The 27691-nt window shown below is 40.0% G+C and overlaps 1 protein-coding gene across 5 annotated transcripts in view; it reads right to left on the bottom strand.

Annotated features, from left to right (window-relative positions):
• The window catches only part of mettl22 (methyltransferase 22, Kin17 lysine), a 44961-nt gene that overhangs the window by 16718 nt on the left and 552 nt on the right, over positions 1–27691 (bottom strand). For 3 of the 5 annotated variants that reach the window (XM_020530088.2, XM_048609858.1, XM_048609860.1), the window contains exons 2-7: positions 25318–25465; positions 23176–23541; positions 16760–16800; positions 16522–16666; positions 12523–12594; positions 5155–5208 (exon numbers count right to left, since the gene is read on the bottom strand). In XM_020530088.2, the coding sequence (XP_020385677.1) occupies positions 5155–5208; positions 12523–12594; positions 16522–16666; positions 16760–16800; positions 23176–23541; positions 25318–25423 (784 nt within the window). In that variant the 5' untranslated portion in view covers positions 25424–25465. Of the gene's footprint in view, positions 1–5154; positions 5209–12522; positions 12595–16521; positions 16667–16759; positions 16801–23175; positions 23542–25317; positions 25466–27020; positions 27193–27691 lie in introns of those variants that run through there. The other 2 variants (XM_048609859.1, XM_048609861.1) reach the window with 2 other exon arrangements.

The following is a 27691-nucleotide window of genomic DNA, read 5'->3' as shown; positions in this document are numbered from 1 at the left end:
CTAGAAAGTCTCTAGTAATAGCTATCTTCCACTCACTTTTCTCTGTAAATCTCCTATTGAAGGAATATAATGTATTCAGAGACAATGAAAGATGAATTCTCAGTGAGTGAATAATATCCATGTCTTGTCTATCAATGTGGGTCATTTGTTTGTGAAGGGGAGAATTTAAAAAAGGGTAGAGGTTATATGTTAATAATTTATATTTCCTAACTATCAATGGTTAAAGACAACTTGTTTGTGATAAGCAGCTGTTTTCTTCCTAAGTACAGAAGCTTGGTGAATGTTTTCTTTTAACCCAAGTTCATCAGTCAGATATTAGGGATCTTGTATAATTTGACTAAATCTTTTCACATTTGTGATGAACTGGGAACAGTGGAGATTGATTTCTAGTGCACCACCCCAGTGAGTTATGATACTAGCCATATGAAAAGCTTGCATAAATTTGGCTAATCCAGAAATTTGACTTATCATGGGTATCTTTCTGTTGGGTTTCCTACTCTATTAGTGGGAATGGCTGACAACTTCGACACAACCAGAACTTTAGTCTATTCTATTTTAACTTAACACATCTTCATTTTTTTAACCTATTTTACCCTTATTTGGATTCTGGAGTCAACCGTATGCTACTAAAACTATTGCTGAGGCTGAGATAAGTTGATTCAGCACAGAGCAGGAATCAAACACAAACTTTCTATTGTTCTTCCCTCACAAGATAAAAAATATACAGTAATGTTGCATGAAGCAGACTCAGAGATATACAGCATGGAAACAGACTATTTGGGCCAACTCATCCATGCCAACCAACTTTCCTAAACTGAACTAGTCCCATCTGCCTGCAAATGGCTCCCTCCAAACCCTTCCTATCCATATACCTGTCCAAATGCTTTTTAAATGTTGTAATTGTACCCATCCCTACCACTTTCTCTGGCAGCTTATTCCACATACACAACACTCTCTGTGTGAACAAGTTGCCCCTTAGGTCCCTTTTAAATCTTTTCCCTCTCATCTTAAACCAATGCCCTCTAGTTTTGGACTCCCCTACCCTGGGGAAAAGACCTTGGCTGTTCACCTTATCTGTGCCCCTTGTGATTTTATAAACCTTTGTTAGGTCACCCCTCATCCTCTGATGCTCCAGGGAAAGAAAGTCCCCAGTCTATCCAGCCTCTCCTTATAACTAGCTCTCCCTGAATCTAATGTGATCTAATCCCACTAACCAGTCTACCATGCTTTACCTTGTCAAAGGCCTTGCTAAAGTCCATGTAGACAATGTCTACCATACTGTCCTCATCTATCTTCTTCATCACCTCTTCAAAAAAACTCAATCAAATACACAATTTCCCACACACAAAGCCATACTGACTGTCCCTAATCAGTCCTTGCCTTTCCAAATGCACGTAAATCCTGTCTTTCAGAATCCTGTCCAACAACCTACCCACCATTACATTACACTCACTGATCTGTACTTCCCTGGCTTTTTCTTGCAGCCTTTCTTAAATGATAATATCTTCCACTATTCTGGCACCTCACCTGCGGCTGTTGAAGATACCAATATTTTCGTTAGGAGCCCCACAGTTTCTTCCTTAGCTTCCCACAATGTCCTGGGATATATGTGATTGGATCCCAGGGATTCAGCTGCCTTCATGCATTTTAAGACCTCTAGCACATCCTTTTCTGTAATTTGATTTGATTTATTTGATTGATTTATTGTCACATGTATTTGTTACAGATAGTCAAAAGTGTCGCCACTCTCCGATGCCATTTTAAAACACAGAAATAAACTAGACAAAGAGTATAAAGGTAGAAGAATAAAGAAATAAAGTTAAAAGTTCAACATTACAGTCCTTCTTAAGTGCTTAGCCAAGAACCTGGATCTAGGCTTTTCCACCCTGATGCTGAGACCAACATCAGCACGAAGCAGTCAGCCAGCCTCGAGCTGCTTCGCCGCACCACCGTCTCAGAACTGTGTCGCCATTCTTCATCACCATCTTGTCTCTACCAACGCTGCTGCTGCCATGAGACCGTGCTGGGCCAATCTCAGCAATGCAGCTGTTGCTGAAGCTGCTGGGTCCTGCACTGGGCACTGGGCCCTGGGCCCAAATTCACCTCCTTTCGCAGCCGCTGGGAGAAAAACTTGACTCCCTCCACTGCCTTCAGGAATAAATCTTGCCTTCAATGCGCTGAACACCTTGATGCTGTCTGAGCTCTCCTCAAGAAGGTAAGGATAAAGTTTTTAAAAAAAAGCAGAGAAAGAAGGAAAACAAAAGGACTGCATGATCACCCCTCCAGTGCGCTCATGAAGGTGACTAGTGACCAGGACCCCATCAGACACACCCAAAATAACCTGTCCCACCAGAGGTCCAAACATCTTTGACCAATGCTACAGGCCAAAAATGCCTACCATTCCATCCCTTGTCCGCATTTTGGAAAATAAGATCACAACGCTGTGCTCCTCTTCCCAGCTAATGAGCTGAAATTGAAGCATGAGGACCCAGTATAGAGAGATGTACTGCTTAGAATCGGTGGACTGCTCCACACTCAACCAGAAGTTAATACAAATGTTCCCCAACCAGAAACCCAAGGATGGAAATGGCAGATGCACTCCCTACTGAAGTCCAGGGCTGAGGCATTCAATTTGGGCGACTCCTGACCTATACAGGAAATCCAGGTATGACCTTTGTAAGGCCATCAGAGATGCCAAGAGGCAATACCAAACTTATCTCGAGACCCAGTCTAACCACACAGGCCCCGGTTTGTTTGTGGCAAGACTTACACAACATAATGGGCTACAAAGCGAAGTTGAGCAGAATAATGGGCAACAAGACATTCCTACCCAATAAGCTTAATGCATTCTGTGCTTGCTTTCAACAGAAGGTCAGTGAAACAACATCACCTGTTCCAACAGCCTCAGATGCACCTGTATCCATGGTCATCACTGCAGATGTTAGATTGACCCTTCTTAAGGGTGAAACCATGGAAAGCGACTGGCCCGGATGGAGTTACCAGCTGTGCACTCAGATCCTATGTGGACCAGCTGGCAGGAGTATTCGCTGACATCTTTAACCTCTCCTAACTAACCCACCGAATTGAAGAAGACCACCATCATCCCGTTGGCAAAGAAAAATCATGCCGCATGCCTCAATGACTATTGCCTGGTGGCTCTGCCCTCCATAACTATGAAGTGCCCCGAGGTTATTCATGACTCACATCAACTCGAGCCTACTTGATACTTTGTAATTCGCCTACTGCTGCAACAGGTCAACAGCAGAAACCATCTCCCTTGCCCCACAATCATCCCTGGAACATTTGGATAACAAGAATACCTACGTCAGGCTCCAAATTATTGATTACAGCTCTACCTTCAACACCATAATTCCAAACAAACTCATCTCCAAACCCCCAGGCCTAGGTCTCAGCTCTCCCTCTGTAACTGGAACCTTGCCTTCCTGATCCATAGACCGCAATCAATAAGAACCGCAATCAATAGGAATAGACAACTCATCCTCCACCATAATCCTCAACACCGGTTTCCTGCAAGGCTGCATACTCAGATCCTTACTGTAACCCTTAAACACACTTGACCGTGTGGCCAAATTCCACCCCAACTCTATTTACAAGTTTGCTGATGACACCATCATTGTAGCTTGGATTGCAAACAATCACGATACAGAATACAGAAAAGAGATTCAGTGCTTAGCATCATGATGTCAAGACAACAATCTCTCCATCAAAGTCAACACAACATAGGAGCTGGTCAATGACTTCAGGAAGCGGAGTGGAGGGCACACCCTTGTCTGCATTAATGATGCTGAGGTGGAGATGGCTGAGACCCTCAAGTTCCTGAGAGTGATGATCACCAACAATCTGTTCTGGTCCACCCACATCAATGCTATAATCAAGAAAGCACAACAACGCCTCTACATCCTCAGGGGACTAAAGAAATTCAGCATTTCCACAGAGTCTTAGCAATTTTTACAGATGCACTATAGGAAGCATGCTCTCTAGATGCATCACAGCATGGTATGGCAACTGCTCTTCCCTAGACTGCAAGAAACTACAGAGTCGTGAACACAGCCCAAACTGTCACACAAACCAGCCTTCCATCCATTGATGCCATCTATACTTCCCGCTGCCTCGGGAAAGCAACCAACATAATCAAAGATCCCACTCACCGGTTAAGTTTGAATACATGTCTCGACCACTGTTATCAGACTTTTGAACAGACCTCTCAAATGTTAATGTTGATCTTTCCCTCTGCACATTCTCTGTGGCTACTACACTGTATTCTGTACTCTGCTACCCATTTGCACTTTTGTATGGTACAATCCACCTGTACAGCATGCAAAACAACACTTTTCACTGTATCTCCATACGTGACAACAATAAATCAAATTGAAGAGCAGATGAGCACTGGGCTCCTGAGCCCAAAAGCTGCATTGTTAAGATATCATTATTACATAGAACCTGATTCGGAGGTAGATAAATTTTTAAAATATCTGAGTTTTGAAGGCAACATCAAGCTGACACAAAAGAGGAGTTGAGGCCTGGGGCAGATCAGACATGACCTTATAGAATGGCATGGCTAGCTTGAGTGGCTGAATGGCCTTCCCTGCTTGTGTTTCTTATATTTTATGTTCTTAATTACAAGAATGACTTAAAATAACAAATCTATTCACATTACCACGTGTAAACAACCAGTATTCTAGTACTGGGCTCAACTGAGAGCAATGACCAATGTAAATTCTTCCAAATCTTTGATATTTGTTTCTCTGTAAAGCAACATTGCTTGAATTTGGGACCAACCCAACTAAACCGTAATCACACTGAAAACAACCAATGCTGGAGATCACAGCGGGTTAGACAGCATCCATGGAGAGACGGCACACTACCGTTTCCAGTCTAGATGACTCTTCATCAAAGCTGAAGTGAAGTGTGGAGGGGACAGCATTTATGCTATAGTTTTGGTGGGGGGGGTGTTGGTGTGGTTAGTGGGATAGTGTGCTGGTGAAACTTAATCACACCTCACTGTGGCAAAAAAAGGATAAATAAGTCATGAGTCAAAGGCACTCCAACTTGTACTTCTTTTTAACTCCTTAGAATGTATTTTGAGCAATGTGTAATAAGATAGATAATAGTCCGATAGTATTGATCTCTTACCTGTACATAATTCATCTCTCAACCAATCCAGTTCCCTTACTTTAATTTCACTTCCTGTTGATTCATGCACAAGATAAAATATTTCGTTATAATTTAGGAAAAATTAAATGAAGAAAAACAATGCAAATCCACAAACTGTGAAATTATCCAACAGTATACCATGCCTTTATAAATATCCTCACAGGGTCATCAATTCGCTTTAGGATACATTCCTCAATCACAAGAAAGCTGCACTTTGGGGCTTTAAATGCTGTTCCCTTCAAGGATAGAATTGGAGAATTTATCCTTTAGCTTCATCACCAAAAATCAAATTTTGCAATTTTTTTCTTTTTTTAAATTATTTATTTGAATGAGAGAAGGCTATTTGTTTTATATCAAGACATCCTAGAGACCACAGAATTTGTGACTTTTTTTTGTATTTTGGCAAAGAACTGACCAACATCTCCATTATACTTTTTAAATGCCACTTTACAATATTCTACAAAATTTCTGAGCAATTTAATCACACTCAAATAATTATAATAATTGCCCAAAATCTGAAATGCAAGTGCCACAAATTTTAAACTTGAGAAAATCATCTTCGATTCATCTTCATATGACAGCTCTTATGACATGATTCTGATGACATCCTAGTCTCAGAATATAATTATGTTTTTTTTGTTTCCAAATGTTAGAAATAACCCCACCTAATAAACTTCTTGCAACTTTCCATGACTGGTGGACTGACAGATCATTGCTTAGCACTAACTCCTGCTGCCAAGAACCTCCAACGATGGGAAGAAGGAAGTGCCTAAATGGTACTTGACTTTGTCAGAACGATCCTACAGAACTGAAGGAAACTGCCAATTGATTCTGATTGGATAGCAAGACTCCAATTGACCTAACACAATCTCCACCATTAACTCTGATAGACCAATGCTGCCATATTTTGGCTGTGTTTGCAGTATCTTCTCAAGCCATCCCTGGATTCCCCAGAGGATGTATGCAACCCTTGGCTGGTCTCATCTATAGTCAGAAATCAGTTTTGGTACTGTTACATTCACTAGATAATGGATCCTTATACACAAATCTTTTATCTCATATTTTTCCTGTGCTGATAACTGAAGTGAGGTATCTGTTAGCACCATTACTCTTCCGGCTCATATTTCAGAGTGAAATCGTAACTTTGAAGCCATAAGGGAAACTTTCACTAGTGCTAGTGCTTTACACAGACTTTTCTTGTAAATTTTGAGCGGATGCTGATCACTCTCCACTATGAACATTTCCCCCAAGGAGAAATGTTTGGAACTTTTCACTTCCAAAAGCTCTCATTCTCTATGGTCATATCTGGTCTCAGTTTATGAATGTCAAATCTATTATCTTCCTTCTTGTAACAGGGCTACTTCCAATCCTTTTGTAGAAGCATCTTCTTGCAGAGTGGCTAGAAGGTTTTTCTCTGTTGTAGTATGACAGACTTGTTGAAATTTTCATGTAACTAAGACCAGTAGTATTCAACATTCTCCTCAGCTGTCATAGGTTTATTGTGTGTTCTGACAGGTGGTGCATTAATCCCAGTCCATGCAGTGGAGTCTGGTCTTCAATCACCTTGCCACTGGACAAAGACCTTCTTCCATCAGGACTGTGTGGTAGTCAGTGTGCATTAGCCATCTGACATTAAAAGAACCCATAGATGGGCATCTTCCACCCTCTTAAAATAAAGTTCTGGATCTGGAAGATCAGGATCCATGCAGATAACTCCAGCAATGACAGACCGGGATGTCGCACAGCTATCATAGGCACTATGGCACTGACATTGCTGTCCTGATCAAGACATGACAGGCAGGAGAAGGCTCAAAGAACAGGCAGATACACCTTCTTTTGGGAAGGTAAGCTAGAAGTCCAGTTGGTTTGGCCATAAGGAAAACACTTTCCAGTCTCAGCAAGTACCCTAGTGAGATAAATGAATGCTTCATGACTCTTTGGCTCATCCTACCCAGAAGCAATACACCACAATTATCAGTGCAATAACCCCAATCCTTGCTGCAAAGTATGAGGCCAAAGATGAATTCTACTGCAGCCTTGATCAGTCACTGAATGGGTTCCAAATGAATTTATTTTGTCAGAAAGAAAAATACAAGACCTCATGACAATACCCTCGGACCAGATATTGATATCAGATTGACTACGTCATCATGCAAGCAATGGACTGCAAGGATGTCTGCATTACCCACGCCTCAACAGGAGCTGAATACTGCTGGATTGACTGTCTCCATCTAGTTGACTATCTCCATTAGCCTGGCCCAAAACGGAAGCTGCTACAGGAAATTCAATGTCAATTTATTCCAGTGACTCTCTGAAGTCAGTACCTTACAGTGAACCTGACGCGTTGAATGAACAAGAACCACAGAGTTCCTGCCCTTAAATCCATTGTAAACAGCACTTGCAAGGAGACTCTTGGTTTCTTTACCAGGAAAAATACAGATGGATTTGACAAGAAGGACCAGGTGATCCACAAGCTACTAAACTGCAAACATATGGCGTTGCTGAACTGAAAGCTAAATGACGAGTGAAGGAAAGCAGGTCCATAGACAGCTAAAGGCTATGGTCCAACAAAAAACCTTTGACCTAGAAATGGCTTTTTGAAAGAAATCCAGCAACTCAGTGACAACCATGTGTGCATGAATTCTTTAGTGCAGTCAGGACTATCTATGGTCCAAGCACTTAAAGACCACTGAGGGATAGGAATGAAATGTATTCATCAAGGTCAGAGAAGCAGTCAGTGCAGTTGGGATAAGCACTTTAAAAATCTCAACTGAGACTTAGTCCTCAACAAAATTGCCGTTGACCTCATCCACAGCATGCTACTGTCACCATGACATTGAAATGCCATCCAACAAGAAAGAACCAGCAGATGGAATCCCTGGTGAAATACCAAAAATAAAGTTGAGAATGACTCTTGGCACGAATACATGATCTCATCTCACTCATTTGGAAGGAGGGGAACATGCCAAGGGATCTCTGAGATGCCATAAGAAAAGAGAAGAGTTTCCATGCTGCCCACCACAGGGAAGGTCATCGTAAGAATCGTCCTCAGTCACCTCCTTCCAGTGGCTGACCTTCTGGAATCACAATGCAGATTTTGTCCATCAAGTGGCATGGTGAAAATGATCTTCATAGCAAGCCAAGTCCAAGATAAATGCAGAGAACAGTAGCAACCTCTATACATGGTCTTCTTTGACCTCTAAAAGGCCTTCCACTCTCAATTGGAGGGATCATGCAGTGCCCTCAAATTTACCTGCCTGCAATAATTTATCACCGTTGTCTGTAATCAACAACATTTAAGTCATGATTCTCCCCAGTGCATCCATCATTGACCTGTGCAAAAAATACTTTTGCAAACTGATTGATTCCGGGGCTGAACAGATTATCCTAACGAGAGGCTGGACAGATAGGACGTGTATCTTTTGGAATTTAGGAAAATGACAGTTGATCTTTTTGTGACATGTAAAATCCTGTGAGGACTTGACAGGGTGGATGCTCTCCTTGTGGGAGAGACTAGAAGTGGGGGACAGAATTTAAATATTTGGCTGTCCCACTTATCTCAGGTTACATAGAAGTATTTTCTGTTAGAAGGTTGCGAGTCTGTGGAATTCACTTCTTTACAGAGTGGTGGAGGCAGGTCATCGAATATTTTTAAGACAGAAGGTAGATAAACTCCTGACTAACAAAGGGAATCAAAATACAGGCTAGGCAGGAAAAGTGAAATTGAGGCCACAATGAGATCAGATATGATCTTATCAAATTGTGGAGCAAGTTCAAGAGATTGAATGGACTACTACTGCTCCTAATTTGTATGCTTGCAATCTGTGTGCACCTCATCTACTTTCTGCTGGAAAATATTCTGGCTCACTTTAAACTAAAAAGGTGGATTGAGGAATTTGTACTGACCAAATAGTGTTTTAAATGCTGTCAAGCTTCCTGGCCAAGCTTCACAATCCTGGAGCTTTTTTTGGTATCAATCTTTCTGAAAACATTTGCATTTTCAAATGCTGACATAATCTCTTCCAGTCTTGGAACAGGGAAGTGACTTCTCTTTATAGTTTGATTAAGATCTTTGAGATCCAAATAAATTGTTTGCTGTACATTTGGCTTCTCTCTCAATATTTTGGGATTTATTTAATTTGAAGGTTCTGGTGATCCCCCTTTTCTCTAGCATCTTGTCGAGCTCCTTCAAGCTCTTCTGTTTGTTTTACAGTACTGTACAGTTTTTTTTATTCATTCACAGGATGAGGGGGTCACTGGCTAGGCCAGCATTTATTGCCCATCCCTAAGAGTCAACCTCATTGCTGTGGGTCTGGAGCCACTTGTAGACCAGATCAAGCAAGGATGGCAGTTGTTGAAAAATTCCAGTCCACTAAAGTTTAACATAATTTTTACAGAAAAAAATTCCTACATCAGTAATAAATCACACTTTAAGGAATTCTGATGTGCTTTCAAAAAGAATGCTTCTACAGCCAAAACTACAGAGAATACATCAAAGTGCATTGTTGTCAAGGACACCAAAATCCATTCTGACACAAACAATGCACTGCTGTACTTCTGACAATGGCGTTACTCCCACAAGTGCATAATAAAGCACAATCACTTCATCACATGGCAGGGTAAGTCAGCCAAATTCAAAATTATGCCAATTTATAAGATTTCAACAAAGTTTCTTAACTTTTAAAGCCAACAACAAAAGACGTGAAAAACTAACTTTGGTGAATGAATCAGCCAGATTTTTCTGAAGTGCAGTCGTATTCTCCTTTCCCATTTATTCTCTTGTTCCTTTTAAATACTGTTCATCTTAACATCTTCTAGTTCCCAGGAAAGGTCTAAGTCTGAAACATCAGTTTTTGTTCTATTCATAGCTATTGCCTGTAACATACCTCATTATGTGTCATAAGATCCTGTTTGCTTGCTCTGAAATTATTTCAGATGGTGCTAGACATTTAGGAGCATTTTCTAATTAAATCTTAGGTTCCTCTCCTTTATCTTTTTCTGTGGACTGTTGCTGTTGTTATAGTTTCTGCATGTCACATTTGTAGGATTATAATATCTGATTTGCAGTGAGACTATAGCCTAGTGGTATTACCATTACAGTATCAACCATGAAACCCAGTTAATGGCCTTGGCACCCAGGTTCAAATACCTCCATGGCTGGTGGTGAAATCTGAATAAAATAAAAATCTGGAATTAAGAGTCTAATAACGATCTTATTAAATGCCTCATGAAAACCCTGATACTTCACATCCATGGTTGCTTTTTTATTCACCCTGGTAGTTATACATAAATATCTCAAACAAAAACAATGTTGTCACTGATTATCCAGATTGCGATTTTCCTAGATTATTCTACCGTGTCCCTAGTGATAAATTCTAGCATTTTAGCTACTACTGATGTCAGGTTAAGTGACCTGTAGTTTTCTTTTCTCCTCTCTCTATCCTTTCTTTAGTAACAAAGTTACATGTGTTACGTATCAAGCCATGGGTTTCTTCTTGAATATTGGGAATGCTGTAAGATCAAAATCAATAAATCCACCAGGTCTGTAGTCACTGCTTTGAAACTCTAGGATGTAGGATTTTGTCCAAGGGATTTATCAGCTATCAGTCAAATTACACTTCTCCAGCATGTAGATACAAAATATTTATAAAAATCTCTTTCATTTCCTTATTCCTAATGTTAGTTTCTCCTGATGGAGTACTAAGTGTCTGGAACGGACACAAATTCTTTTCAAAATCCCTTTGTTTTCACATATTTAGAAAAGCTCTTACAATCAGATTTATGATTCTTGCTAGCTTAGTCTTATTCTATTCCTTTTTACCACATTTTTTGGTTATCCTTTGCTAATTCCTAACATCATCCCATTCCTCAGGCTTATTACTCTTTACAGTACTACCATAACCCCCTCTTTTAATGTGATACTATCATTTAGCACAATTGGATCTTATTTTCCCTGGAGCTTTTATTTCTCATGGTTGTTTATCGAAAATTACATATTTTATCTTTAAATTATCAACAACACATGTCTACAACAATAACTTTTGACCAAATTTCCCAAGCTAACCTTAGCCATTTTATGTTAATTGGCTTTGTTTGATTAGACTATAGTTTTAGACATAATCAAATAACTCGTAAACTCCTAAACAATATGAAATTGCACAATGGTCATGCCTCCACACAGGATCATTTACCGTAAGTTCAGTAATGTACCTCTCCCATTACACAATGCCAAATATTAAACAATTAATGTTCTGAAGACAGATCATGGACTCAAAACGTTAACTCTATCTTCTCTCTGCAGGTACTTCCAGACTTGCTCAGCTTCTCCAGCAATATTTTGTGTGTATCAAACAATTGGTTCATACTTATCTCCTCAGCCAATTTCTTGACCTGGTTTAGTATTTCCTGTATCCATCCCTATCTTTATTCATAGCTGCAATTTAAGTACTTATTATAAGACAATTTTTTGTTATCGTTATTAAGCCACTTAGTACTACATTCACTTTGCAGGTTTCTAATTAGGTGTCTGAACATATTTTTTTTTTCTTTTGCATCAATCCTATCTTGCAGTGCATGCCAATCCAGCACTCCTGGTTTCCTCAAATCCTTCGTGTCCCTTCAAAATCTATTTTCCTATAATTAAAGGAACCTGTACACACTTCTCTACTGTAACTAATTTCAATCTTCATAATATTACTAATAGTACTGATAGATCACTTATTTGCTTCTCTTTTTACTTGACCACTGGCATCATGAAAGAAAATTTAAAACTACCATCTCCATTGTAACTTTATTAGCTTTTTAATATATTTTCTGGATTTCAACATAAAATTTGCTATCTATATACTGTGCATGATTTAATGACCTACAATACTTCAGAACTAGTTTTATTTAATATGAATTAATAGAAACACAATTATTTGCCTGACACAAACTGTACTCAGGGAACCATATCTATGCTGGACCAGATAGGAGCAAGGCTCGTGTGATTTTGGGTATCAAGCCTCATTTAGATTGGATTCTGGAATAAAGACAAAAGCTAACTGTTAAATCAGACTGCTGCATCTTGAGAGCATCATTCCTTCTTCTCGAGAATCAAGTTGGGATCAGACTCTCAATTTACATTACAGCCTTACTGTTGATGCAGCACAATTCACACTGATGCTACAGATACAGTGCAAGTAAGTGAAATCTTACATCTAGACCTAGTATTTTAGCAATAATGTGTGTGGATGCCATTGCTTTGGAAATAATTCAATTTTACCAATAACTATCCTAATTGATTGGAATTACAACAAGTAAATTGCAGTTACTTTACTCCACTTCTTTCAAAGCACCTCAACTTACCTGCCGCCTCATAGATATTCTTGTTTACAATGATATTTCTTTCACACATGTTCAGTAGGTCTTCACCAACATCTAGAAATATAAAAAGCAAATACTCAGCACTACAAAAGCAGCTTTTTATACATGTAGTACAGCACTTTAAATGAGAATTGAAGAATGGTAGTGTGCTTAACACAAGCCTGACAAACATGGGAACTCATTATTGTGCTTAGATCCAAATTTACACCAATAAAGTTTCCATTTGCCCAATGCAAACAGCGCACGTTTTGCATATACACATACCCCATTCCTTCAGGTTCATGAAACTTGGTCACAAGTTAGGAAACCAAGGCCGAGGGACTCCCCACTGTGTTTGGGCATGCTGCTGGAACTTAGTGGGTTATTATAACTAATAGTTAACTGAGTACTGAATACTGAGAGATAGCAAGAACTGCAGATGCTGGAGTCAGAGACAACACAGTGTGGAGCTGGAGGAACACAGCAGGCCAGACAGCATCAGAGGAACAGGAAAGCTGACGTTTCGGGTCGGGACCCTTCTTCAGAAATGGGGAGGGGTAAGGGAGCTCAGAAATAAATAGAGAGAGGAGGAGTGGGGCTGGGGAAGGAAGGTGGGATGGTGATAGGTGAGTGCAGGTAGGGAGTGATGGGGATTGATCAGTGGGATGGATGGGGTGGATAGATGGGAGAGAAGATGGACAGGTTGTGTCAAGCCAAGGAGGCAGGGATGAGAGGGAGGGTTGGACATGGGATGAGGCCAGAGGTGGGGAGAGTTGAAAACTGGTAAATTCCATGTTGCAGCCATCCGGATGTAGGCTCCTGAGGCAGAATATGAGGTGTTGCTTCTCCAGTTTGCGTGTGGTGTCATTGTGGCACTGGAGGAGGCCCAGGATGGACACGTCACCCAGGGACGGGGAGTTAAAATGGTTGGCGACCGGAAGATGTCATTTGTCATGTACAGAGCGCAGATGTTCTACGAAACGGTCTCCGAGTGTACACTTGGTCTCACCGATGTAGAGGAGGCCTCATTGCGAGCAGTGGATACAGTGGACCAACGTGGCAGATGTACAGGTGAACCGCTGTCTGATATGAAAGGGGATGGGTGGTGTAGGGGCAGGTGTAGCATACGGTAAATGGAAAAGCCCTGGGGAAAATTGATGCACAGAGAGATCTGGGTGTTCAGGTCCATTGTACCCTGAAGGTGGCAACGCAGGTTGATAGAGTGGTCAAGAAGGCATACGGCATGCTTTCATTCATCGAACAGGGTATTGAGCACAAGAGTTGGCAGGTCATGTTACAGTTGTATAGGACTTTGGTTCGACTACATTTGGAATACTGCGTCCAGTTCTGGTCGCCACATTACCAAAAGGATGTGGATGCTTTGGAGAGGGTGCAGAGGAGGTTCACCAGGATGTTGCCTGGTATGGAGGGCGCTAGCTATGAAGAGAGGTTGAGTAGATTAGGATAATTTACATTAGAAAGACGAAGGTTGAGGGGGGACCTGATTGAGGTCTACAAAATCATGAGAGGTACAGACAGGGTGGATAGCAAGAAGCTTCTTCCCAGAGTGGGGGACTCAATTACTAGGGGTCACGATTTCAAGGTGAGAGGGGAAAAGTTAAAGGGTGATATGCGTGGAAAGTTCTTTACGCAGAGGGTGGTGGGTGCCTGGAACACGTTGCCAGTGGAGGTGGTAGAGGCAGGCACGAATAGCGTCATTTAAGATGTATCTAGACAGATACATGAATGGGCAGGGAGCAGAGGGATACAGATCCTTGGAAAATAGGTGACAAGTTTAGATAGAGGATCTGGATTGGCGCAGGCTTGGAGGGCCGAAGGGCCTGTTCCTGTGCTGTAATTTTCTTTGTTCTTTGTTCCTGTAGTGGCAGGGAAAGGTGCCGGGTACATCCTGTACATCCGCCAACTTGGTCTACTGTATCCGCTGCTCCCGATGTGGCCTCCTCTACATCGGTGAGACCAAGTGTAGACTCGGATACTGTCTTGTAGAGCATCTGCGCTCTGTATGTGACAAACGACAACACCTTCCGGTCGCCAACTATTTTAACTCCCCCTCCCACTCCCTTCCTGACATTTCCATCCTGGGCCTCCTCCAGTGTCACAACGACACCACCTGCAAACTGGAGGAGCAACACCTCATATTCTGCCTTGGAAGCCTACAGCCCAATGGCTGAAACATGGAATTTACCAGTTTTCAAATCTCGCCAGCCCCGGCCTCATCCCATGGCTAACCCTCCCTCTCATCCCCACCTCCTTGACCTGACACAACCTGTCCATCTTCTCTCCCACCTATCCGCACCACCCATCCCACTGACCAATCTCCATCACTCACCACCTGCAATCACCTATCACCATCCCACCTTCCTTCCCCAGCCCCACTCCTCCTCTCTCTATTTATTTCTGAGCTCCCTTCCCCCTCCCCATTTCTGAAGAAGGGTCCTGACCCGAAACGTCAACTTTCCTGCTCCTCTGATGCTGCCTGGCCTGCTGTGTTCCTCCAGCTCCACACTGTGTTGTGTCTAATACTGAATACTGTTTGGCTTTAAGCTGCTTGTTCAACTAAGACAATGCCTACTCAGAAGTGCATGGAGTAAATAGAAAGAATCCCAATCCTATTAGTGGATTTTCCCTCAGGTTGCATCATGAAGCCAGGCCAAGTGAAATGCATCAACTGTGCCCTGAGAACAATAAATCTACTTGGATTAGCCTTCAGATTAACAAATCAGATACTGATCTGGTTTCCGAAATTTCACCACCAGGTATGCCAGCTGACAGCTAAGTTCAAACTCAAAAATAGCCAGTTATTATCCTTCAGAACAGTACTAGAAACAGGAGTAGTTTAACCAGCCATTCCAGTGTGCCCCACATTCAGTTAGGTAATGATTTATATCAATTCAATTCTGTTTACCTGTTTACATTCCATTCTGATAACCCATCCTGAAGAAAAATCTATCTTGGTTTTGTAACTTGCTAATTCACTTGTAACCTTTTGGGAGAGTTCAGCATTTCTACTACCCTTTTTAATAAAAAGTGCTTCCTAAATTTGCTCTTGAATAGTCAGACTCTGACATTAAGATTACATCACCTTGATTTTGATTTCATCACTAGAGGAAATAGTCTAACTGTATCCACCCTATCAAATTCTCTTACAATGTTTAACACTTCAATTAGATCACCTTCAAAACACAAGGCAACAAAGGACAAGTTTATGCCAACTATTTTCATACTTTAACCCTCAAAGCACTATTATAATTCTGATGCATTTGCAAGGCTAATGTATCCTTCCTGCAGTGTAGTCCCAAAGGGCAATGCAGTATTCCAAATCATCTGACCATGGTGCTCTAACAGCTGAAGCATCACTTTTTTCTTTATTGTATTTTCACCTAACTAAAGTAAATGTAACAATCTTATTAGGATGTACAGTTGTTTAGCAAAAACTCTCCAGTTTTGTTCTCCAGAATCTTGACTATGGTTTACAGAATTTTGAGGCACCCATTATTTCCTTGCCAGTATCTATTCTGCTACTTCATTGTTCCATCTTTGCCTGTGCTTCACTTACCATCCATGAGCCTTTTAGCTTTTCTGCAAGCTATGGGTTATGTATTGCTTCTAGCTCTGTCATGCTTTATATTTTTCTTCATTTTCTGTTTGCTCCATTTGCCTCTCTGCCTTAATAAAATTAGCTCTTCACCTATTCCCACTTAATCACATTAATTCCCTTGTGTCTTGTTCTGGTTTAAATGCATCTTTATTTAAAAACAAAAACCATAGCATAATTAACTAGAAATTATATTACAGCGCAAAACAACATTAGAAAACATCTTGATTCACATGAGTTACTATCCAGAATACAGGCTGATTTGTTAGCAGCTTCTCACCACATGTGCACACACTGATCGTACAATTTCAAAAGGTATTTAATCATGGATTGTCTATACCAATAGGTCTATGTTAATCTATTACCTAACCAGGTTTCTATCCTACCTGTGCAATAAATAGTCTTAGCAACAGTTGCCATGACAATGCTGGTCAATCCTGTGCCTGCTCCCAGCTCCAGCACTGTGCAGTCTCTGAATAGGTAACTATTATTCAAAATATAATCAGCAAGAAGGAAGGCTCCACGCCATACCTACCGATGAGAAGAGTGCAATGAGAAGGGATTGTTAAAAGAATGTGTATAAATATGTATGTATATAGGAACTATAGGATGCAAGCACTGTACCTGTTTTCCAACATCCTCCAAAGTAGTATCCATGGTGTGTTCTGTAAAAAGAAAATAATACAACATATTGTATTCAATGAGACAAACCTCACATGGCATTCATAATACAAAATTAACCAATCACATCATCAGAACATTAGATAAGGTTGCCAGAATACCAATCATACCTCCTGTTTTAATATGATGGCTGTCATGTTCATGGAGCTCATAATGCCTTTTCCAGTGCTTATCTACTATATATTAAAAACACAGTGCATCATAACTTTCCATTTCAAATTGTAAATAACTATTATACTATATATTTCCAATCTGTGTGTATATATGTATATACATGTGAAGTAAAATAAAGTTATCATAGTTCCAGAGGACCATAGCGCTGTGCTCACATTAGAGAGAGATGCCTGGTGGTGGTTTAACTGGAGGGTTGCCATGCCTCAGGTGAGGAGAGCGGTTAAGAAGGTGGGGCCTTCATGGTAACCTCAGCCAGCACAAGAATTGAACCCCGCTATTGGTATCACTCAGCATCACAAGCCAGCCTGCCAGCCAATTGAGCAGGTGAGGACTTTGCCACCTTCCCACCTCTGCCTTGATTACATTTGGGGTGTCAAGGCTCATGGGCAATGGATGAGAACAATCAGAAATGAGCAAGAAGCTAGAATTAGAGGAGCGCACACATCTTGAGGATTTGTAGGGTTGGAAGAAGATGCCTAGATAGGAAGGGGGCAAGGTCATGAGATTTGAAAAAGAGGTACAAGTATGTTAAAATTGAGGCATTATTAAAATGGAAACCAATTTTGGTCTGCAAGCAGAGTGGATAGGTGAATGAGATTTGAAGAGTTAAGATATAGGCAGCAAAATTTTAGATGAGTACTCGCTTATGTAGGGTGGACATTAGGAAACTAAGCCACATAGGTGTGTGTCCATAAGTTAGATCATGATAGTTACACCTTGAAATGCAATGGGAGCGGAAACAATATTTTGATAAATGTAGATTTCAAGTTGGAGGTTAATAACGTTGACATAGTGAAACTAGGAACAAATTCATGACCTGGTGTCAAGACAGGTGAGTTATACCAGAGGTTATACCACCTGGAGAACAGTGAAGTGTGTAGTTCCAAAAAAAAAAATATTTTTGTGGTTGTGTTGAAACAATTGTACTGAGTCAGCAGCACCACATGAAGAGGACACATCTACTGTATACCCCAAAGAATCATTGCTGGAAAGTCTGATTAAAAAATCCAATAAAATTTATGAGGTGCCTTTTCTCTCATAATCAGAACAGTAGATCAAAAATTGTTGTTTAAATCACCAGCTGTGTTTCAATGGAGATAACAGCCAGAGACTATGAAGCATTTCTTTTTAAAACGGGCATCTCCACAGCTTACTCTACACATTAATATTTAATGGAAGTCTCCACAGCCTCGACAACACATTGACAACCCACTGAAATTGACTGAGTGACATCAACTTTGGTGTCAATATCATTCAATGTGATAACAGTGCCTGGTAGTGTGATAGACAATAACATATTATCAAAACAAATATATTTTCAAGTTCTCATTAGCATTGATTATCTTTCTTAACATCTCTCTTCTCAGTGATATCAAGTCCCAGAGACTACTCTACCTTTAATTAAACCCTACTTCAGCCAAATAGACCCTGGATATTTGTCTGAGTGTAACAATAGCTGAGGAGCACCACTGCAGATTAATTACAGCTGTCATATTTCGAGCCAAAAGAATTTTTATTATTTAAAGTTTTTGAGAAGATGTGTAGCTCAGGTTGTGGATGAGCTTGTAGACTTGTTCACCGAGCCGGTGTGTTTGGTTGCAGACGTTTAGTCACCCTGCTAGGCAACATCGTCAGTGCGCCTCTGGTGAAGTGTCAGCGTTCTGTCCTGCTTGTTATTTATGTGCCTCGGTTTGCTGGAGTGGTTGGCATCACTTCTGGTTCTATGTTTGAGTGGTTTGTATATCGGGTCCAGTTCAATGTCTTTGTTGATGGATTTCCCTTTGGAATGCCAGGCCTCCAGGAATTCCCTGGCATCTCTCTGTTTGGTTTGTACTATCATGGGTGTGTTGTCCCAGTCGAATTTGTGCCCTTCTTTGTCTGTGTGTATTGAGACCAGTGAGAATTGGTCGTGTCTCTTGGTGGCCTGTTGGTGTTCATGTATCCTTATGGTTAGTTTTCTTCCGGTTTGGCCTCGGCAAGCATGTCTACAACCTCTATTTTTACTATTAATAATCAAATCATGTCCCAAAGTTGCCTCCAATTACACATGCTCTCATTTTTGCTAGTATGATCTTTTGTGCAAAACCATATCAAAGTTCTTCTGGAAATCCTGAAAACCACTTCCATAGACACATCTCTATTCAAATTATTAGCGAATTCTGCTAAAAATAAATTGTATTGTATATGTCAGACATGCCCTGCACATTACTCTCCAACTTGACTCTTGATCTGCTCAGATGTGTCCAAATGCTGAATCTTTATTCCTGATTATAGACTCCAGTAGCTTTGCCATAATTGACTTAACACTTCTAAGGCTGTAATTTCCTGCTTCTTCCCTCATGTCTTAAAGATGGTGCAACATTTGCAATTTCTCAATCCAAAGGCAAAAGCTCTGAAACTAACTCATCTGCAATTTTTTCAGCTGTGTCTTTTAATATATCAGAATGAAGCCGGATGAGTTGTCAAGCATAAGTCTCACAAATACTATATACTTTTAAACATATTGAACGCACTAATTTCTTCCCCTTTACTTGATTTTAGGTTCCCTTGTGTTGCTATTTTGTCCTTTTCTTCTACTGTGAACACAGATACACATTACTAATTCAATAAACCTGCCTTTTACTTATTATCCAATAAAGCCTCCCCTGCATCTGGCATTAAATAAGGCTCACATTTTCCTTTTGCTACTCTTTCTTATAATATATTTATAAAAGCTTTTAAATTCCCTTTTTCTATTATAGCAACACAAACCTAAGAACTCTTGTCCAAAGTGAACATCTGGAAGTGGATTTTCACTGAGTCAGGAAGATTCATAGACCTTTAAAAATGATGGGCAAGATTTGAGTGAGGACTTCTCACCTCATTTCCAACAGAAATGAGGGTGACAAATTTTCAAATGTTGGGGCAAGGTGTGTGGAGCATGAATTACACATCTGCAGGGACATTTGAACTTAGCACTGAATTCAAACATATCTCATTTTGGTTGGTTCGAGTGTCTTAACCCACAGTGTTGGAATCACAAACTCATTAAGAATGGATCAGGTTTGCTTAAACGTCTTGATCTGAAGATTTTGAATTTCTCTGCTCTGATGGACAAGCCATCTGGTGTAGATTAGAAGAAACGTGACTATCCATTTGTGCAATTGCAAGAGTTCTCTGTTGACACTTTCCAAGTGTTATTATCATGTCATTATGACATAATTAATGCTTGACTGAATTTCCATAATTACAATTTTCAAAGCAAGGATTTCTGAGTTCACTGTTTGATTGACAGTCTAAAGAGTATATTAAGGGATTACAAGGTGTAGAGCTGGATGAACACAGCAGGCCAAGCAACATCAGAGGAGCAGGAAAGCTGATGTTTCGGTTCTGAACCCTTCTTCAGGAATGAAGAAATTTCTGAAGAAGTGTCCAGACCCGAAACGTCAGCTTTCCTGCTCCTCTGATGCTGCTTGACCTGCTGTGTTCATCCAGCTCTACACCTTGTTATCTCAGATTCTCCAGCATTGGTAGTTCCCATTATCTCTATTAAGGGATTATCTGTCTTTTGATGGGAGTCTGAACAGAAATTTGCTTTTCAAAGAAACTTAACACTTGAGGAGATTAAAAAACTTTGAATTGGTTTCATGAACGGAGAAAAAAAGTTTGTGAATTTTCTTGGAAGTTCTTGTTCATGAGTTACTAAAAGCTGGCATACAGGTGCAACAATCATTAAGGAAGACAGTTTGTTGTGCTTCATTGCAAGGGATTGGTGTACAAAGATGTATTCCTACAACTGTGTACGGCCTTGGTGGAACTGAAGTATTATGTTTGGTGGCCTTTCCTAAGAAAGGATATTCTTGCCGCAGAAGGATTGCAGTGGAGATTCATCAGACTAATCCTAGGGGCGACAGGATTTTCTTAAGAAGAGAGACTGCAGAAACTGCACCAGTATTCTCTAATCTTGTTGAACCTTACAAAATTCTTACAGGGCCTGAAAAGATAGATGTACATAGGATGTTGCTTCTGACTAGTGTGTCCAGAACTAGGGAACACAGTTTTGGAATAAGGGATTGGTCATTTAAGACGAAAGTGAGAAGGAATTTCCTCACTTAGTGGATAATCTTTGGAATTCTTTACCCATAAGGTTTGCAGAAACTCAAACTTTGAGCATATTCAAGACAGGAATCAGTAGATTTCTAGAGATTAGTAACATCAAGGGATATGACAGTACCCTCGAAAAGTGGCACGGAGGTAGATAATAAGCCATGATCTATCGAATGGCAGAGCAGACTCAATGGGCTGAATGGCCTATTCCTGTTCCTGTGTTCCTATCATGTTTAAGTAATTATCACACAATATCTAATGCAAATTGCTGTGTCATACCTCAAATTGCAATCAACAAGAAAACCTTCCAGGAAAACAAAATATCAGCAGGTTCTTAAATGATTATGGCATATTTAAAACCCAAAGTTCTAATGTCCTTACTGAACAATAATAAACTTTTGAATCGAATATGTCACTGTTTACTGTTCAAGTTATTACTGAAGCATTAAAGGGCACATTGTTACAGCAGCTGAGTAATACTTTAAACTAGATTTTCTACTCGAGTTACATGGTTACCCAGAGAAGCATGAAGGAATTTGATAGAAAATTCTTAGAGAGTCACTCAGTCTGTCAGAAATTGCAAGGAATATACAAAAAGCCAACCCACAACATGGGGATGCATATTGTAACTATGGAATTAACAGAAATATTCAAACAAATGTACTTTTCATCATTTGAATCATAGCAATACTGGGCACAGGTTTTCCGAGCTATTCCAGGTTTTCTTTGTTAATGTGTGTACGAGCTCATGTAAGAGACAAAAGGCCAAAAAGCAAATTGATGGTAAAATTGCATATGTTAACTATTTTTGCAAATGTTTAGTTTTAGTTTATCGAGCAGCACAGAGGTGACCATTAAATACTAGGTAGAGGTGAACCTTGCAGCCATTCACCCTCCGTCCTTGCCACCGCCTACCCATGCATTGCCCAGCAGTGATATCAGGAACCAGAAATTTATAGTGTGACTAACTGCAGCCAAAATCAGCAATGGTCAAGGGTACACTCTTGTAGCAGGTGAAAGTCCCTTCCTGCTAAGGATGCAAAGGAATTCTGCAGCAGTATAGGAGTGAGGAGATAAAATTGCAAGTGTTATACCTTTTGTGATTGCAAGGGAAAGTGCCAAGGCAGGGTAAGGAGGTGTTCAAGTGACAGAGGAGTGGACCAGAGTGTCATGAAGGAGATGGTCTGTGGTCCCCACTCCATGTTCAAGGTTTCAAACACTCCTTTCAGGTGAAGCAGCATTTTAACTGTACTTCTTTCAATCTAGTCTACTGTAACAATTGTTCACAATGCAGTATCCCCTACATTGATGATGCTTTGCAGAACATCTCCAATTGGACTTTAAGAAAGGCTCTAAACTTCGAGTTGCTTGCCATTTCAATATACAATCTTGCTCTCATGCTAACATTTCTGTTCTAAGCCTGCTGCTGTGCTCCAGTGAAGCCCAATGAAAATTGGAGGAACCCGCACCTCATTTTGTACTTACGCATTTGAGAGGCTTCAGGACACAACACTGAGTTCTCCACGAACAGTTCTCTGTTTTGATTGTGCACACTCATTGCCCCTCAACACCTGTATCTTATTGGATGAGTTTCCTCTCAACAGAGCTAATATATTTTTTATTGTTAACACCTATTCTTCATCTGTGATTCTCCTCGACTACCAGTAAGACTGCCTTTACCTTTTGCTGTGGGTACCTTCACCATCTATTCCACTTGCTTCTCCAACAACATTTTAAAAATCATTTTCCAGCCCTGTTCCATTCCAAAGAAGTCACATTAGCCTCAAAACATTAACTTTTCTCTCTCCACAGATGCTGCCAGACGTGCTGAATTTCTCCAGGACTTAAGTGTTTTTATTTCAGATCTCCAGCATCTTTTGAATAAACTACAGTCTGCCCTGCTACATAGTAGACCGTGAACAGGGTGATTATTTTACTCAGTGAGAATATATTTAAAAATTCAACTAAACGATATTCACAATTTCTTCGTAACAGGAAGACCACCCATTTTGCTAGGAGATTCTGAAAATTCAACAATATGATTTGTTCTGTCCTACAATACACCCACAGCATGCACAAAGGTTTTTATAGACACTTACCTATTCTGATCTCATTGCAAATACTGCAATCTTCCTCATAGTCCTCAGAGGAAAACTCCTCCCCTTTACTTAGGATGGTGGGATAGACTTTCTCTCTCCACAAACTTTTTTCACTACAATGAAGGAAGTCAACAGGTCTCCGAATAACATCCAGATCTCCATCGTCATCTAGCAGAATCTCAGTATGCACTGTGTCTTTTGTCACTTCAAATTTCTTTTCGCTTGCAGTAGCGTTGCTACAACCCATTTGACCAGTTAAAGCATCATCTGCATGAAGTACTCTATTTTCTTCACTGCTGAAATCCCCTAAATCATCTTTGTCACAGACACTAATATTCCGTAGGATTTTGAACTTTGACACAAAGACTGCAGAATGAATTAAAAATATAAATTATATTAGTTTCAAATAGTTAATGTGTAATATCTCACCAATTTCAAAGCATTAATGTACACTTTTCTAACACCGAAGATCTATAAATATCACTTCATGTACTAAAATGATAAAAAACAGAGTCATATGAGAGTTGTAACAGCTGCATTCTTGTCTGCTGGATTTGAAATCAAATTCTGCATGACTAGCGACAGATTTTACCAGTTACTGAAATGTTATTACCTGTCTGGGAAGAAAAAGACTTCAATTTAGGCACATTATACTTTGGAGGCATTTCTTAATATCTTTAATTAAGTATTATCTTGTTATTCTCTGGAGTTTAGAAAAATGGGAAGTGATCTCATTGAAACTTACACAATTCTTAAAGGGCTAAAACAGGGTATACGCAGAATAGATGTTTCTCCTACCCTCATATGACAATCCCTTCACCCCCAGAATCATTCTTGTAAACCTCCTCTAGATCCCCTCTAAACCAGCACATCCTAAATGAGATATGAGCCCAAGGCTGCTCACAATATTCTTTTATTCACGCATGGGATGTGGCATCACTAGCGAGGCCAGCACTTATTGTCATTCCTAATTGTCCAAATGGCAGTTAATAGTCAACCACATTGCTGTGGGTCTAGAGTCATGTGTAGGCCAGACGAGTAGGGATGACAGATTTCCTACCGTAAGGTCGTTAGTGAATCAGATGGGCTTTTCCTGATAATCGACATTGGTTTCAAGGTCGTCGTTAGATTCTTAATTCCAGAGTAACTGTATCCAAATTTCACCATCTGCCCTTGTTCCAAATGCAATCAGAACTGAGCCTTATACAGCCTCAGAAGTACATCTCTGTTTTTTTATTCCAGCCCTCTTGAAATGAATGCTCGCATTGCATGTCTCCCTAACTGCCAATTGAACCTGCTTGCTGGCCTTAAGAGAATCCTGAACTACGACTCCTAAGTCCCTTTGTGCATTAGATTTCCAAAGCCTTTCCCAATTTAGAAAATAGTCTATGCCTCTACTCTTCTTACCAAAGTGCATAACCTCACACTTTCCCACTTTATATTCTATCTGCTACTTCTTTGCCCATTCTCCTAGTTTGTTCAAGTACATTTGCAGGCTTATTGCTTTCTCAACACTACCTGTCCCTCTACCTATCTTTGTGTCATCTGCAAAGTTAGCAACAATGCCCTGTGACTTAGTCCAGATCGTTTATGTATAACATAAATAGATGTGGTCCCAACACAGACCCCTGTGGAAGTCACCAGTTTCCGGCTGCTTTCTTGAAAAAGATCACTTTATCCCCACACTCTGCCTTATACCAATCAGCCAATCCTCTATCCGTGTCTTTTATGTTCTTTAAGCGAATTGTTCAATTACTTCCCAATCCCTGCTCTTTCCTCAAAGCCTTTTAAAAAATATATTTGATTCCCTTTTGAAAGTGACTACTTCCATCATCTTTTCAGGCATTTCCTTGAAAATCATAACTGTCGCTGTAGAAAAAAATAACCATCTCCCCCACCGTTTTTAATTGTCTTCATTGTGATCAGTGACTTTGTAAGCTGTTGTGCATCTAACAAAAAAAATTATAACAGAAATGATCTGTAACTAGAAACAATGGAAAAGGTAGAAATTATTCTTGGGTACTGTTTTACCCATATTATTGGAATATTATCTATTGTTTCATCAGGCTCAACAACATACCAGTAGTGAGAACAGGAAAACGCAAGCATAACGAGAAATATAAAATAATTCTAAGGCAGTACCTGGTTGTCCAACTGCATTTAGTCTCACCATAAGGTGCCTGGTGTTTGGTGTGTACATGTGAACATCGGAAAGCACTGTTTCACTCTTAAATGTGATAGAATCCATGCATTCCCTCTGTCTGAACTAGCATGGCAGAGTGACAAAATACTGCAAGTACAGAAATAATATCAAAAATTAATAACTGCCCATAACATTTTTAAAGCATGCCAAATAAACACCAAAAATCCACACATTGTTTAGAAAATACTTCTGCTAAAAGTATTACATTCCTAAGATCACAGTTATAATTCCATTTACCAAACAACAGTTGAGACACATTCTGTATACTTTCAGGAACATAAACATTCAGAGGCATACTTTGACATCAAATAAAGCCCACCTCCAGGTTTAACTATTTTTCTAACAATCAAGGATTGGGTTTCACTGGTGTTGTGTACTTGAGGTTACTAGGCCTTTAATAATGAAGTCAAATAGTGCAAGGTTTATCTATCAATTTAATAATGGAAATCTGGTGAAATACTACTTTTTTGTTTAATGTTTCACTTCAGCCATCCAAAAATATTGACAGCAGTTTATTTGAATGGTTATTCTAAAATTAGTACTTCATTATCACTCCTGTTGAAATTCAAGTTACAACATTTCCGAGATTGGAAAACTACTTCCCAAAATGATAATACCAGCAAATGCTTACTCCAATATAATAGAAATTATCAATGAAATCATTGCTTTCACAGCCATTTTAAATTTTGTAGTAGTTATTTTCATTATTAGGTGGGCGACCACTTTGTTCCTTCGCAAGGTAACCACGAAAACTTTACAGTACATGAGGTTAATTTTTTTTTATAACTTTGCTCTTTTTTTATGCATAATCAATAGGTAAGAGGATTGGGACTTAGTCCTTAGAATGTGTTTCTGGTTGGAAGGTTGATGTGCCAGTCAGCTCCAACTTGGTACAAGGTAAAACATAATCACAATTTATTACTAACTTGATGTCGTTGATTAATTTTTGTATGATTTTGTGTGCATAATTGACCTACACCCACTACCCAGTATAAAACAGATGGAGGGTTCTTGTGGTGCAGAAGTTACATCTCTACTCTGAGCCATGAAGCTTGGCCTCAAATCCCACCTGCTCCAGAGGTGTGTAATAACCTTTCTTAACAGGTGCTGAGAAAAAAATCTATCAAAACTTTGCAAGGGCTATTTGGTGCAGTGGTAGTGCTCCTACTTCTGAGCCAGGAGCCTCCACGCTTAAGCACCACATGCTCCAGAGGTGGAGAAATAACACATCTGAACAGGTTAAAAATATATGTTCCAAGTTGTTGGATACTATCAGAACACAGGTTATGTTAGTATAATTAAGCAAAAAACTGCATCTTGGAAATCTGAAACAAAAAAACATTGCTAGAGGAACTCAGCAGGTATAGCCTCATCGATGGAGAAAAAGAAACAGAATCTTGAGTCCAGTGATACTTCCACAGAGGTTATTTTGTTATGTATTATTTTAGATCATTTCTACAATTTTCAGTCTATTCTATAATATGTTATGATATGTACATAGAAGCCATCTAGTTATTGTTTTGCATAATAGTTTGGTCCCGCTGGTCATGTTAGTGCCAAAACAAGCTTCTCATATCTGCACTTTTTGCAAGAGGACAAGCTGCAAGCCTGGTGAAAACACAGGTGCTCTGAGTCCACCTACTGGTCCTCTTATAACTTTCACTTGCAGGCCAGGACTCGAGTATCTACAACTGTCACCCTCTAAGATTGACCCTCAAGTTTTCAGAAATCCATCATGAATGTTGGCAACACTGCAGTGAGCAAACAGGGAGAAATTTTAAAGAAGGTGAAACAAACACAGAAAAGGCTGGAGAAACTCAGCAGATGGGCGGAGAGAAAGAGAAACAGAATGAATGTTGAGGCCGGCGCGACTCTTCTTCAGAACGGCTTTTTGCTTTTACTTTAAAGCAGATGTGAGATTTTCTGATTGCCTTTGAACATGTTCCCAACTGGCTGAAAGGGAAGACATTGACAATGGGGGAAAAGAGGTCAATTAGAAGCAAGAGATTAAACCTCCAGGATACAAGAGTGAGAGAGAGAGAGAGAGAGAAAAGTAAACCTCCAGGATACAAGAGTGAGAGAGAGAGAGAGATAGAGAGAGAAAAGTAAACCTCCAGGATACAAGAGTGAGAGAGAGAGAGAGAGAAAAGTAAACCTCCAGGATACAAGAGTGAGAGAGAGAGAGAGAGAGAGAAAAGTAAACCTCCAGGATACAAGAGTGAGAGAGAGAGAGAGAGAGAGAGAAAAGTAAACCTCCAGGATACAAGAGTGAGAGGGAGAGAGAGAGAAAAGTAAACCTCCAGGATACAAGAG

The sequence above is a fragment of the Rhincodon typus genome, chromosome 21, assembly GCF_021869965.1.
Source record: "Rhincodon typus isolate 14 chromosome 21, sRhiTyp1.1, whole genome shotgun sequence".
Lineage (NCBI taxonomy): Eukaryota > Metazoa > Chordata > Chondrichthyes > Orectolobiformes > Rhincodontidae > Rhincodon > Rhincodon typus.
This window is presented reverse-complemented; position numbering and strand designations above follow the sequence as displayed.